General features: G+C 41.7%; 1 protein-coding gene across 6 annotated transcripts in view; it reads right to left on the bottom strand.

Moving 5' to 3' along the window:
- MYO9A (myosin IXA) overlaps positions 1-13,743 on the bottom strand; it is a 566,016-nt gene that overhangs the window by 111,062 nt on the left and 441,211 nt on the right. For all 6 annotated transcript variants that reach the window (XM_050968015.1, XM_050968016.1, XM_050968017.1 and 3 more), the window contains one exon: positions 1,318-1,439. In XM_050968015.1, the coding sequence (XP_050823972.1) occupies positions 1,318-1,439 (122 nt within the window). The remainder of the gene's footprint in view (positions 1-1,317; positions 1,440-13,743) is intronic.

The raw sequence follows: 13,743 nt of genomic DNA, 5'->3' as shown, positions 1-13,743 counted from the left end.
TGAAAAGTTACATCGGAATAGCTATGTCTCTCAGGGGTATGGACACCTCTGAAAGATGTCACTAAGCCAATCTAACTACCAGCACAGACAGCACTAAATCAATAGAAGAATTCTTCTAGATATTGCCTCTTGGGAAGGCAGTTTAACGACAGTGATGGGAGAACCCCTTCTGTTGCTGTAGCGAGTGTCTACACTGAAGCTCAGCAGGTGTGCCACTGTAGCGGTTTAAGTATAGACCAAGCCAAAGGGTATGCATTTATTGAGCATTAATTAAAACACATTACATCCCTGTGTGGATGCTCTCATTCAAAAGTAAGGAGCCTTAGTTTGCTATAGACTAAGGCCAGATTTGCTCTAAAAAGTTAAGATGACCCAGCTATCATCGCTCAGGGGTGTGAAAAATCCACAGTCCCATGCAACGCAGCTAAGGCAACCTGACACCCATGTAGACGGCACTAGGTCGATGAGTAATTTGTCTGTTGACCTAGCTATTGCCTCTTGGGGAGATGGATTAACCTCAGTGATGGGAGAATGCTGCAGCTGTGCTGCTGTAGCAGTTTAAATGTAGACATACACTAATTCACTTTAGAAGCAAACTAAGGCCACTTTACTTCTGAATGAGCACATCCACACAGGCAGTTAATGCACTTTAACTAATATTCCATAAGTTCACACCTTTAGTTAATTCATCTTAACTTTCCTACATGTCACTGTGTAGACATGCCCTGAGACACAGACCTGGAAGAAAGAACAGAACAGAAGTAAAGGTAACCTTAGCTGTTCTTCCCTATGATGGGGAGCCTCTTGATATAAGTAACATTTTTAGTTCATAGTTTAAATTTTTTTAAAAAAAATTCTGCACTGTTTGCATTACCCTGTTAGATGCAAGCACTTAGATTAAAAAAAATTAGGAGGGCACTGAAATCATAAATAAGGAGAAATAGCGATTAGTGTGTTAGGTATCTTTTTGGCAAATATTACCAAGAAAGAGAAGACTTCAGCATAAATAATTGTGTGACTGCACTCTAAGCAAATACTGAAGAAAAGAATTTCCAACATTTCCCTTTAACAATACTGGATGAGGTAAGAAGGATATCTCTGTCTCTCTCTCTCTCTCATTTAACTTTCCTCCATGGCAACCTGAGAAAAAGCTCTGTGTAGCTCAAAAGCTTGTAGCTTCCACCAACAGTAACCTTGCAGATTGTTTTCTTCTTCTGCCTAGCGCACACATAATTTGGGTAAGACAATGCGAGCCTTTGGAGTTTGGTGAACACACGACCGCAGTCATTGTGACTTTCAGAAATGGTTCATACTCACTTGCTTTCCTCATCCAGCAGGTGGAGCAGTCCTGTTGGTTTCTTGCTGATAAGATTTATACAACCAGAATTATCTATATAGTCTATGTTGTGCCAGCTGATGCCTTCTGCTCTGTACTCCTCCTGGGGAAAAATGAAAGTCAGTAAGAACAGATCAACTGATTAAAATAAAGTTGGGTTCTGAGCTTACAAAACTCAGAAGTTCTCCTTTTCAAAAGAACAGAGAAAAGTTAGTTTAGATGGTAATGAAGCAAAAGGATGTCCCCCAAAATGAAGATGCGGAGGAAGTTAAGGACCCTGAACATGCCACGTCTTTCACAGTTGCTCTACGGGAGAACTTGTAGGTAATGCCAAGGGATGCATTTCAAAGCCAAGAGCAAAAGCTGAAAAGAGAAGCACCAATGGTTTTGTTGGAAATTAATATAAAAATGTATAACGCAATGGTGCTAGTTCTTGGGATGATGCCCTGCCATTATTTTTTGGTTTGCAGAAGAAAGTATGAGAATAAAATAGTTGCTTAATTTAAACATCAGAGAAAACTAGAGCATCTTACATATTCAGCCACATCGATCCTTAAAAATTATTTTGACGGAACCAAGACACTTTTAGAAAGATTCCATTTGTCACTTTTTCTGAGAGAAACAATTCTTCTCCCTATTTTCTCTCCTCTAGACAGTGTGTTTACTGTATACAATATAGTACCTACCGTGCATAAAAATATGTATAATACAACACACCCATCACTATTCCATGTTTTCTCAGTTCTGCCTGGCTATCCCAAAATTATGTGATAAGTTTGCAATGCTGCCATGAAAATCATGCAACAGTTTACTGTCCACATTCCGAACCACCATGCAATCCTAAAACAAAAGTCACACAACACACATCTAGTAGGAGATATGGATTAGATGTGTGTTGCTTTTATCTAAAATGTATTTATTTGTAAAGGAAAACAATAAAAACCTTACTGTTTCATTGGGCCCCAGCAGCTAGGAAATATTGTCCTTAGGACTGAAAGGTAACACAAATAAGAAGTAACATCCAACACCTTTGATTTAATTTGAGGCATTATAGCACAATATTGGTAACCAATCTGTGCCTTGGACAATATTTTACTGTTTTGTTTTGATAACTAGTCACTATTTGTAATTTTATTTGTGTCTTTATATACCTGATTTATTCCAGCTGAGGAGCTGCCCCTAACTTCACTTTGGGAATAAAGACTCTCTCTTTTATAGGCCAGATCCTCAGCTGATGGACATAGACTCATAGACTTTAGGGTCAGAAGGGACCAATGTGATCATCTAGTCTGACCCCATGCACAAAGCAGCCACAGAACCCTACCCATCCACTTCTATAACAAACCCCTAACCTATGTCCGAGTTATTGAAGTCTTCAAATTGTGGTTTGAAGACCTCAAGCTGCAGATAATCCACCAGCAAGTGACCCAGGCCCCACGCTGCAGAGGAAGGCGAAAAACCTCCAGGGCCTCTGCCAATCTGCCCTGGAGGAAAATTCCTTCCCGACCCCAAATATGGCGATCAGCTAAATCCTGAGCATGTGGGTAAGACTCACCAGCCAGCACTCAGGAAAGAATGAACCCTGTTCTGAGTCATTTGCTTGACTTCTTTGAGATTGTTCTTCAGGTTATCTTTGAAGTGCTTATACAGATCACTCTGCTTTCTTTTCCCTGCCTCAGCTCCCCGATACAAGATTTCTTCTGGGAGGGTTGTGCTTGAATGAAGATGTGACCCTCTATCTTTTGAAAATAAGATGTCTTCTCTTAAATTAAAATATAGAAAGGCTTAAAACCATTTAGAGACACTAGTTGTATAAATAATTATAATGCACTTGGCAATCAATGTAGTCCGTTCATAAAGTGTAATCTCCAGAATATGTTTATGCATAAACACTTTTTAGTTTTCTCTCCATAGTAGACACATTTTTTAAAATATACAGTGTTGTGTATATAGCAGCATTTATTTAAACAGTAGAATGGAACCCAGCCAAATTTCTACTATATTTTTGTAAAGCAGTGTGACTTTTGTTGATTGGGTTAGATCAAGGGAGGGCAAACTTTTTGGCCCGAGGGCCACATCTAGGTATAGAAATTGTATGATGGGCCATGAATGCTCATGAAATTGGGAGCTGGAGTGCAGGAGTGTGTGAGGGCTCTGGCTCGGGGTGCAGGCTGTGGGACGGGGCCAGAAATTTGGAGTTCAGAGTGCAGGAGGGGGCTCCTGCCTGGGGCAGAGGGTTGGAGTGCGGATGGGAGGGGTGGTGAGGGCTGGGAGTGCAGGCTCTGGGGTGCAGAAGCGTGGCACCAAGGGGTTCGGAGAGTGGGAGGGGGATCAGGACAGGTGGTCGGGGTGCTAGAGAGGGTAAGAAGTGCAGGCCAATGGGATGGCACTTGGGGAGTGAGCAGTGTGTGGAGACCCCTGGCTGCCCCTATGCATAGGAAGGGGGACACGCTGCTGCTTCCACAAGCCATACAGAGCCATGGCACACGTGGAGTGGGGAAAGCCCTGGATCCCACTCCCTGGCAGGAGTTGAGGGCCGGATTTAAACATTTGAAGGGCTGGATGCAGCTCCCAGGCTGTAGTTTGCCCACCTCTGAGTTAGATGAAGAAAGAATTATTACAAAGCTCCCTAAGAAGCACCAAATATGCATTTTACAGGTGTCCAATCCACTCTTACTATTCTTTTTTTATTACTGTGTTTTTCATATTGTTAGCAATGTTTTTAACTTACGTATACAAGCTAAATGTGTTCTTTAACCGTTTTCTTAAGCATAATTTGTACATATTTAAAAAAAGGAATAACTTTAGTTTTTCTCCACTAACTGGCCCCCTCTAAGCAGAGGAAGGGCACTTCACAATATTAATCTACCTGAAAGTCAATGTCCAGCCATTTCATTTCTGTTCAGCAAACAATGCACATGAACATTTTTACTGGAAGCCACTCTGCCAAGTCCAAAGCCTGTGGTATGACTCTGCCAAAGAGTAATACCCATGAATGTACTTGAGATCAGGAAACTTAACCTCTGGTCCTGTTTCTTAAGAACACACCACTCTTAGGCCACGTCCAGACTAGGGTATTAAAATCGATTTTAGATACGCAACTTCAGCTACGTGAATAACGTAGCTGAAGTCGAATTTCTAAAATCGAGGTACTCACCCGTCCAGATGGCGCGGCATCGATGTCCGCGGCTCTCCGTGTCGATTCCGGAACTCCGGGTTGATGGAGTTCCGGAATCGATGTAAGCGCGCTCGGGGATCGATACATCGCGTCCAGACTAGACGCGATATATCGATCCCCGAGCAATCGATTTTAACCCGCCGATGCCGCGGGTTAGTCTGGACGTGGGCTTAAAAATATCTATGGTCTGCCAATAGTTCTTGACACAGAATCGACAGATGTGATTACTTTTGTAAGAGAGTCTGTGTGAGACTTACCCAGCGTGAGGTATGCAAGAGATTTTGTCAAGTGCTTTGGGACATTTCACAATGGTTTTTAACAATGACATCACAAGAGCATTCAGGTGTGAGGTTGTTTTGTTTTCAGTAGAAGCCCATAAGATTAAGTCTCTTTATATACTATTCTGGTTTAAAGATGGAGGCTCCCTGAGCAAATAGCGAGAAACTGTCAGAGTTCCCCATAGCTTTCAATCACTGGGCAACTCAACTCTCACATGCAGGGATATCTTGTTTCCTATTAACAATGCTGTATCAAGAGCGGGGTGGGAACTGGATTTTCCATTTTGTGGGAAATTCCATGACAATTTTTTTTCCAGTCCGGAATGGAACAAAAAAACAATTATTTTCTTGGAATTTTGAAATGTAAGAAAGAAAGAAAGATTTAAATGTTCCATTTTGTTTGACGTTTAATTTTTTAAATGTGTTTTATAATATGAAATAAAAGAAATTTTGTAACAAAAAAGAAATGTCAAAAGTAAAATCAAACTGTTTTATTCCAAAAATCTCTTCTAAATGCAAATTCACTGAAATCAACACTTCTGCCACTTATGTTTTGCTTTTGATGAATCAGCATTTTCAAACAGAAGTTCTATCAGAATATTCCCACCCAACTCTATCTATGCATTGCTGATACAATAATAACTGCAACGTAAATAAACCAGATCACCTAAGCAATGGGAATAAAGTCTGAAGGATAACGTTTAATGTTCAAAACACATAATAAAGAAAAAATCCCTGAAAATGTTGCATTAGAATGGAAGAATTTTAGTGTTTGAAGATCTCTATACAATGAGCAATGGAACCACATTATAGCAGAGAAGTCAGAAATCAAATACAAATTGCTGCTAAACGATAGACAACTCTTTCGGTTTTTACATTTGCACTAGTAAGTCAGTGAATCCTGCAGGACAGAAAACGTCCTGCCAACCTTGAGGAGGGACACATTTCTTCAATAAGTACAGGTTCTTCTTGTATGTCTGTGCATGAAACATTAGCAAGAATGGGCACCATCCATCAGCTGCCTGCTTCTGACAGCAACTTAATCAGATGCAGCACATACGGCTTTCCCTCAGACAATTCAATTCATTCAGAGATATTTCGCTCTACTATATTCAGATCTCAAATATTAGTAACTACTGGTGCAGTGGCATTTAATTATAAAAGAAGAGGCTTTTTAGCTATGATGGCATGAGTGGTGCACGTTACATAACCATGAAAAAGATCCCAGTGAAAATGACTGCATGCCTAGCCACGTGTTTAATCCTAACTCCCAACTACTTTGCAAACATTAATTAATTAGTGCTCACAATGTCTGTGCAAGTTGAATAAGTATAATCTCTATTTTACAAGAAGGGAAACTGAAGCAGAAAGACTGATTTACCCAAATTCAAAGTCATTTTAAGAATTAAGATTAGAAGTCAGGTGGTTTCTGGTTTCCAATTCTATGTTCAGGGGACAATGCTCCCATCTCCTTCCTTGCCCCTCCGTTAGCTATTAACTATAAAAAAGTGTTTTCCTTGGTTGAACCTGAAAGGATATAAAGTACGTAATCAAGTTCAGAAACCTCTGTTAAGCCAGGCCATGAATCCAGACCTGTCATGGTATATTTCCCCAATCTGAACCTTAGAGTCCAAAAGTTGGGGTACCAGCATGAATTCCCCTAAGCTTAATTACCAGCTTAGATCCGATAAACTGCCACTACCCAAAAATATATAGTGTTTTGGGGCACTCTGGTCCCCTAAAAAACCTTCCTCGGGGATCCCAAGACCCAAATTCCTTGAGTCTTACAACAAAGGGGAATAAACCATTTCCCTCCCTTCTCATTTCTTCCTCCCATATCTTTCCCGCCCTGGGTACACTAGGAGATCACCGTGATGCAAACTCTTTGAATCACAACACAGAGAAATCAGGTTTCCGCCCCGCCCCCGGGCTATCCTGGAGAGATAGACAGATTCAAGCTCTGTGAATCTAAAACAAAGGGATTCCACCCTTCCCCCTCCCTTCTCTCACCAATTCCCTGGTAAGTACAGACTCAATTCCCTTGAGCCTCAACAAGGAGAAAAAATCAAACAGGTCTTAAAAAGCAAAACTTTTAATAAAAAGAAAGAAAAAAAATAAAAGTGGTCTCTGTAATTTAGATGGTAAAAGTTACAGGGTCTTTCAGCTTATAGACACTAGAGAGAAGCCTCCCCCCAGCAAAATACAATTTAAAATACTTCCAGCAAACTACACATTTGCAAATTCAGAAAACAATCAAAAGACTATAACCGCCTTTCCTACTTAATACTCACTATTCTGAATATATAAAGAGATTGTAGTAGGGAGATTGGCAAGAAACCTGGATGCACGTCTAGTCCCTTTCAGGACCCAGAGAGAACAAAGCAAAACCCAAAAAACACAAACAAAGGCTTCCCTCCACCGAGATTTGAAAGTATCTTGTTTCCTGATTGGTCCCCTGGGCAGGTGTTTTTGGTTCCCTGTTTGTTAACCCTTTACAGGTAAAAGAGACATTAACCCTCAACAAGGTTATATCACAAGTGTGTGTTAAAGAGTCACAGGTGTGGTCTACTACTAAAAGATAGGTCAACCAAGCTATATTGCTCAGAGTGTGCCCTGAGAGACGTAGTTAAGATAACCCATGCCCCAGTATAGCCATGTCATAAACAGATAGTCAAGGGTTAATGTCTCTTTTACCTGTAAAGGGTTAACAAACAGTGAACCTGGAACACCTGACAAGAGGACCAATCAGGAGACAAGATACTTGCAAATCTCAGTGGAGGGAAGCCTTTGTTTTGGGCTGTTTCGTGGGGTTTTTTGTTCTCTCTTGGGATTAAGAGAAGCCAGACATGTAACCGATTCCTCCCATCTTCTGAAACAGCCTATTCTGTTTAATTTAGTAAGTACCAGTTAGAAAGGCAGTTTAGTCTTTTGGATTGTTTTCTTTATTTGCAAATGTGTATTTGCTGGAAGGATTGTATCTCTGTTGCTGAAACTTGTATTTGTGCTGGGGGGAGGATTCTCTCTAGTGTCTATAAGCTGAAAGACCCTGTAACATTTTCCATCTTGATTTTACAGAGACAATTTTTACTTTTTTCTTTTTTTTATTAAAAGTTTTCCTTTTTAAGAACCTGATTGTTTTTTCATTCTGGTGTGAGACCCAAGGGGAGGGAGTCTACACTCACCAGGGAATTGGTGGGAGGAAGGAGAGAAGGGGGGGAGGAAAAGCCTGATCTCTCTCTGTGTTAAGATTACTGTCTCTCTCTCAGGGAAGGTCTGGGAGGGGGAGAGAAGGGAGGGAAGGTGAATTTCCTCTCTGTTTTAAGATTCACAGAGTTGAATCACAGGGATCTCCCAGTGTTACCCAGGGAGGGGAGAATCTGGGAGGAAGAAAGGAGGGGGGAATGGTTTATTTCCCTTTGTTGAGAGACCCAAGGGGTTTTGGGTCTTGGGGTCCCCAGGGAAGGGTTTGCGGGCCAGAAAGTGCCCCAAAACACTATATTTTTGGGTGGTGGCAGCTCTGTCATTTCTAAGCTCGTAATTAAGCTTAGAGGAATTCATGCTGGTACCCCATCTTTTGGATGCTAAGGTTCAGAGTGGGGGTTCATACCATGACAAGCCAGCACTAGGGCTTTGTCTACACTAGCAGGTGAAAGACAAAACTTTTGTCATTCAGAGGTGTTAAACACTGCTACCCTCACCCCGAAAGACAAAAGTTACGTCGAAGACAAGAGCTGCTGTGAACAGTGCTTTGTTGGCAAGACCGCTCTCTCCAGACAACAAATAGCAGCTACGCTGTGTGCCTTTTAACGGCACAGCTGTGTTGCTAAAGCTACATAGCGTAGACATAGCCTAGGTAAATGGAAAAATTCTTCTGTCAACCTAGCTACTGCCTTTCAAGGGGGTGAATTTACTACAGTGATGAGAAAACCTCTTCTGTCTACACTACAGCAGCAGAGCTGTGATTGTGCTGCTATACCACTTGTAGGGTACACATAGACAAAATGAATTCAAGTACAATGTTTAGGGCAGATCCCTTTCAAATAAAAATGAAGTTACCTCCATACAGGTTACAACATACAGACCCTGAGTACTACTTTCTTATTGATTGTTAAGAAACACAGGACTTTTAAACCCAATTACTTAGAAAACCATAAGGCCACAAGTCAAATAAGAGATCAGAGATCCTCTTCACCTACCACGCTGGCCATTTCTGCAGGAGGAGGAGGAGGCCGCCTGGTGAGGGGAACAGAAAGAGTTGCCATTTATGACTTCACTTTCAAAAATGCAGCTCTGGCTCCTAAAGGGTTTGGAATTGTTGCCAAGTTTCTTTGGAAGGCAGCCAAGATAGCAGAACAACAGCTCTGAAATGTGTTTTTCATGTTCATCTGGAACAACCTTCCTTACTGCAGAAGTGAAGTTACTCTCTGAGGCTTAATAATATGGAAAGCATTCATTACATTTCCACCTTCTCTTTAAATGTTTCTAGCTGTGCACAGAGGAGAAAAAATATAGAGAAAGGAGAATTTTTCTTGATCTTTGTCATATTGAATGAAGCAGCAAAGAAAACTCAGATGAGCTCACAGGTTTATAAACAGTTCCATGGTCAGCTGACTATTCCCATTAATCCCCTTAATGGTTTTTTACCCACTTCATCTATTTGTTATTGTGACTCTTTTTAACAGCTTCTGCATGGCCCTGAGCAAAATTTGTAATACAGATATTTAAATTTGCACAGGTCTGAAACTTGGTATATCATTTGTCAGCCCATACATAGATGTTGTCTAGAAAAAATCTGTTCAGATTTTCAATGTGATATAGGAAAGTAAATTCCTATAGTTTAAATTCTTCAGAAACTGAGGGTATGTCTACACTACGAGTGCTACAGTAGCACAGCTGAAGCTACACTGCTCTAGCATAGAGACTTACTACAGCAAAAGAGTTTTTCCAGCCCTGTAGTAAATCTATCCCCTTGAGAGGCAGTATAGCTAGGCCGACACATGAATTCTAGCTGTGTTTTCAGTAGGGGTTAAGTCTATGTAATTATGTCACACAGGGTTTGAAGATTTTCACAGCCCTAAGCGAGGCAGCTAGGATGATGTAAATTTAAGCATAGACCAGGTCAGAATGTTTATTCAGTGGTTTCAGACTAACTAAAATAAACAGCTTAGTTTTTCAAGCTTGAACCTTTAACACCTGCATTGACACCTTAAGTCCTGATTATCCACAGAACAGGTAAGACTAATGCAAACTTCCTCATGCTCTTCATTTCCAATATGCTTTACCTGCTGACCCAGAGGGACCACCGAGATGAGTGGGGAGTTTACTTACTCATTTTATTTATGAGTTTTTTTCAGAGCACTCTTCACAGTAATACCTGCAGTGGACGTGGAAGGATGAGCTTTGTGGTTAAAACACTAAACTGAGACTCCGCTTATCTTGGTTCAAGTCTCAGTTCTGCCACAGACTCCCTGTGTAACCATGGTCAAATCATTTAATCTACACGGTCCTCAGTTTCCCATCCATAGAATTGTGGATGATTATTCTTCCCTTCCCTACCATTTGTTATTTATATAAGTAGTTCTTTGTCTTTTACTATGTGTATGCAGTATTGCCAACCGCAAGAGATCAAAAATCATCAGTCAGACTCCTCATATCATGAGACTGGCCCCAAATAGCATGAAATTTAACTCCCTCCATCAAACTGTTATTTTTTCTCTTCTGACTTTTTCACTCCCCTCTATTCCTCTGCTAGTGAACCTGAAAAGTCAGCCTCTGCTACATAAAATGCACATGTATTAGCTGATCAGGAGAAGACTCCACTTATCCTCTCCTCAATCCTAAAACAGGGCAACTGCCATCCATTTCCTATCCTGCTTCAACTCTCTCCCCTCCTAGTTTATTTCCTTTGATAAAAGGAGGGCTGGACCATAAATAATTTGAGAACCACTGACCTAACTACTGCATTACGATTCACACTTGAGCACAGTTTATATTACTGTTTAGGGTTGATGAGTTAGAGATATAGCTGTTAAAGAACTTTAAACTCAAGTCAATCATTCATACAAGTGACAATGTCATAATAAAAACATTGTGGGCTTGGATTAGCCTTTTACAAGAAACATTTCCCTGTCTCCCCCCTTCTCCACCTCAAATTGAGCAGCACTCCCACACAGTTCTCCCCGTTCTCCGGGCTCCCTCTTTCCCATCCCTCTGCACCTCATTCTCCTGCAAGTCCTAAACCTCCCACCTGCTACCCCTCACTCTCTCCATCCCCTTTTCACAGAGACTCTGCTGCTCCTCCCAGTCTCTGTGTTCTGTCCAGTCCCCTGGATCATAGCATGGCATCCATTTTGCTGCTGGGCATGACTTCAATCTCACTGAAAATAGTGGGAAGTGGCAGCCAACTTTATTAAGTGTAGCCCCTTTGGGGTTTAGAGAGCATGACCCCTTTAAATCTTTTTCCTAGGGGAGAGTGAGAAAAAAAGAAGGGAAATGCCAGAGGGCTCTCTGGAGCTGAGAGGGGGAGAGAGGCAGCAGAGAGAACCTGCCTGAAGCCTGGGAAGGCCAGGGCAGCCGGTTGGGGACAGCCCAGGACAGAAGCCAGGAGGAGCCCTGTGCCAGGGAGGAATCGCCCGAGAAGGACAGGCCGGAGCTGGACCCAGTATCATGGCTGCCCAGAGCTGCATGGGTCTGAGAGTACTAGGACTTGTGACTCTGCATTGGGAACAAGGAGGGAGGCTGTAGCTAGTTAAGTGGGGAGGTGGTCGCTCCGTGGCTTTGCAGAGAATGGCAAAGAGGCACCGGAGGGGTTTGTTGGGGGAAAGTTCACTGGTGCCGAAGACGAACAGGAGTACCCAAGACTCATCACTGGACTGAAACTTTGTTCAGGACTCCTGAACTCTGTGTGCAGACACATTGCTCAGTGTCTTTCCCTCCAGACTGTGCTCCCACTGGGCCCGTGGGGCCTTGGCTTGGATGCAGCCCTGTTTTACTGCTCCCCTTAATATTTCCCCTTATTATATTTCTCCTCTCATCCCTCTGTAAATAAATACCTCCCTTTGTTATAGCCATTATACTTTTCCTGTGGCAGTAGGGGGGTGTTCACTCTGGGGGGTCTGGAACAGGTACCCCTGGGGTGGAAGGGATTTCTGCTGCTGCATTCCTGCGCGCGCCTTCTCTTGGCCAGAGCTGCCTGCTGAGCAGACTCCATCTTGGCCACAAGGGCACTAAAGTTACATAAGGACAGCCTCACTTCCATGTGCAGATAGACTATAAGGAAGCATGGGGCATTCTGAACAAGGGAAAATTCATGAGCTAGCAGACTTGCCAAAAAAAGGTCCCCAAAATCATTAGAGCCCTGATTAAATCATTAGAGTTGGCAATACTGGTGTATATACTGCGCCTAGCCCAATGGAGCTCTGATCTCAGTTCAGGCTTCTAGCACTACCAGCATGGTAAAAATAATATCCAAGTAGAGGAGAGGGAACTGGGGCTTATTTAGTCTGCAGAAGAGAAGAGTGATGGGGGATTTGATGATAGCCTTCAACTACCTGAAGGGTAGTTCCAAGGAGGTTGGAGCTAGGCTGTTCTCAGTGATGGCAGACGACAGAATAAGAAGCAATGGTCTCAAGTTGCAGTGGGGGAGGTCTAGGATGGATATTGGGAAAAACTTTTTCACTAGGAGAGTGGTGAAGCACTGAAATGGGTTACCTAGGGAGGTGGCAGAATCTCCATCCTTAGAGGTTTTTAAGGATTGGCTTGACAAAGCCCTGGCTGGGATGATTTAGTTGGGAATTGGTCCTGCTTTGAGCAGGGGATTAGACTAGATGACCTCCTGAGGTCTCTTCCAACCCTAATCTTCTATGATTCTATGAGCACACAGTTAAATCTCCATTTAGCCTACTAAGACTGCTTAATTTTAAACCTGAAATTTTCCAAGTTAGTCATTAACTATTACACTTATTTTTATTTTAAACAAAATGGCAGTATTATTTAAAAACCTGGCATTCTGCACTCACAGCAGGTACTGTACTTTGCTTAGAGTATTTATGTGGGCTGCAAATGACAATACCACCAGTTCCATTCACACTGGATATTACTGTGCCTAACGAGCCTTGTTTCACTCATGGAACATTCTTGTACATTTACAGCTACATCATATGTGCATTGTAAGAGGGAGTGTCTCATACAACACATGAATTGCAATGTTTCCATGTGTTGACAAACACATAACTTAATGGAATGGTATCCAAGAGTCCCAGCTCTTAGAGGCAATTGGTTAGGCAAGAAGCCCAGCTTTCATATTTAATTTTTTTTTTAAACTTTCATGGTTGTAGAGAAAAGCCTGAAACATGAACCAACTGTACTGTCAATGCTCAGAAACCCAAAGGCACATAAAAAGAATCCAACACTTATTTATTTTTAAATCTCCTGATTTTTAATCAAATTTCTTGATGGGTGGGGGGGAAGAGTCAACTCATGATTTCTGAATGGTTGGGATTGGCAACATTGTTTCGGGTCAAAAAACACTGCTGATCTGATAGTTGGCCAGTTATTTCAATTTTTCAGCTTAATTTTATGTATACATTTTTGTAACTGAAAATTAAAAATCCAAATGTTAAAAACTTTAAGGGTCAAATTCTTTAAATGTGGATGTAACAGGAATGCCCATACTTTCACCAATAAATGCAATTACCCAATCTATCTGTGCAAAGCTGGTGGATGCAGGTTGTGTCTGTTGGCAGATGGCTCCACTGTGCTCTGTCTTCAAAATATGTCCGTAAAAGTCAAACTTAAATTGATAAACAGCAAGTAAATGCAGAGTTGATAGTACTGCTCTGTGCACAAGGGTTTGTTTACACTTGAAAATGTACTAAAATAGTTATTTTGGAATTATTATTCTTGGAGGCAAGTGGTTAGGCTAGAATTTCAGCTTTCATACTTAAAATTTT

This window comes from Gopherus flavomarginatus, chromosome 9, assembly GCF_025201925.1.
Source record: "Gopherus flavomarginatus isolate rGopFla2 chromosome 9, rGopFla2.mat.asm, whole genome shotgun sequence".
Classification (NCBI taxonomy): Eukaryota; Metazoa; Chordata; order Testudines; family Testudinidae; genus Gopherus; species Gopherus flavomarginatus.
The sequence above is the reverse complement of the archived record's forward strand: the minus strand, read 5'-3'. Positions and strand labels throughout refer to the sequence as shown.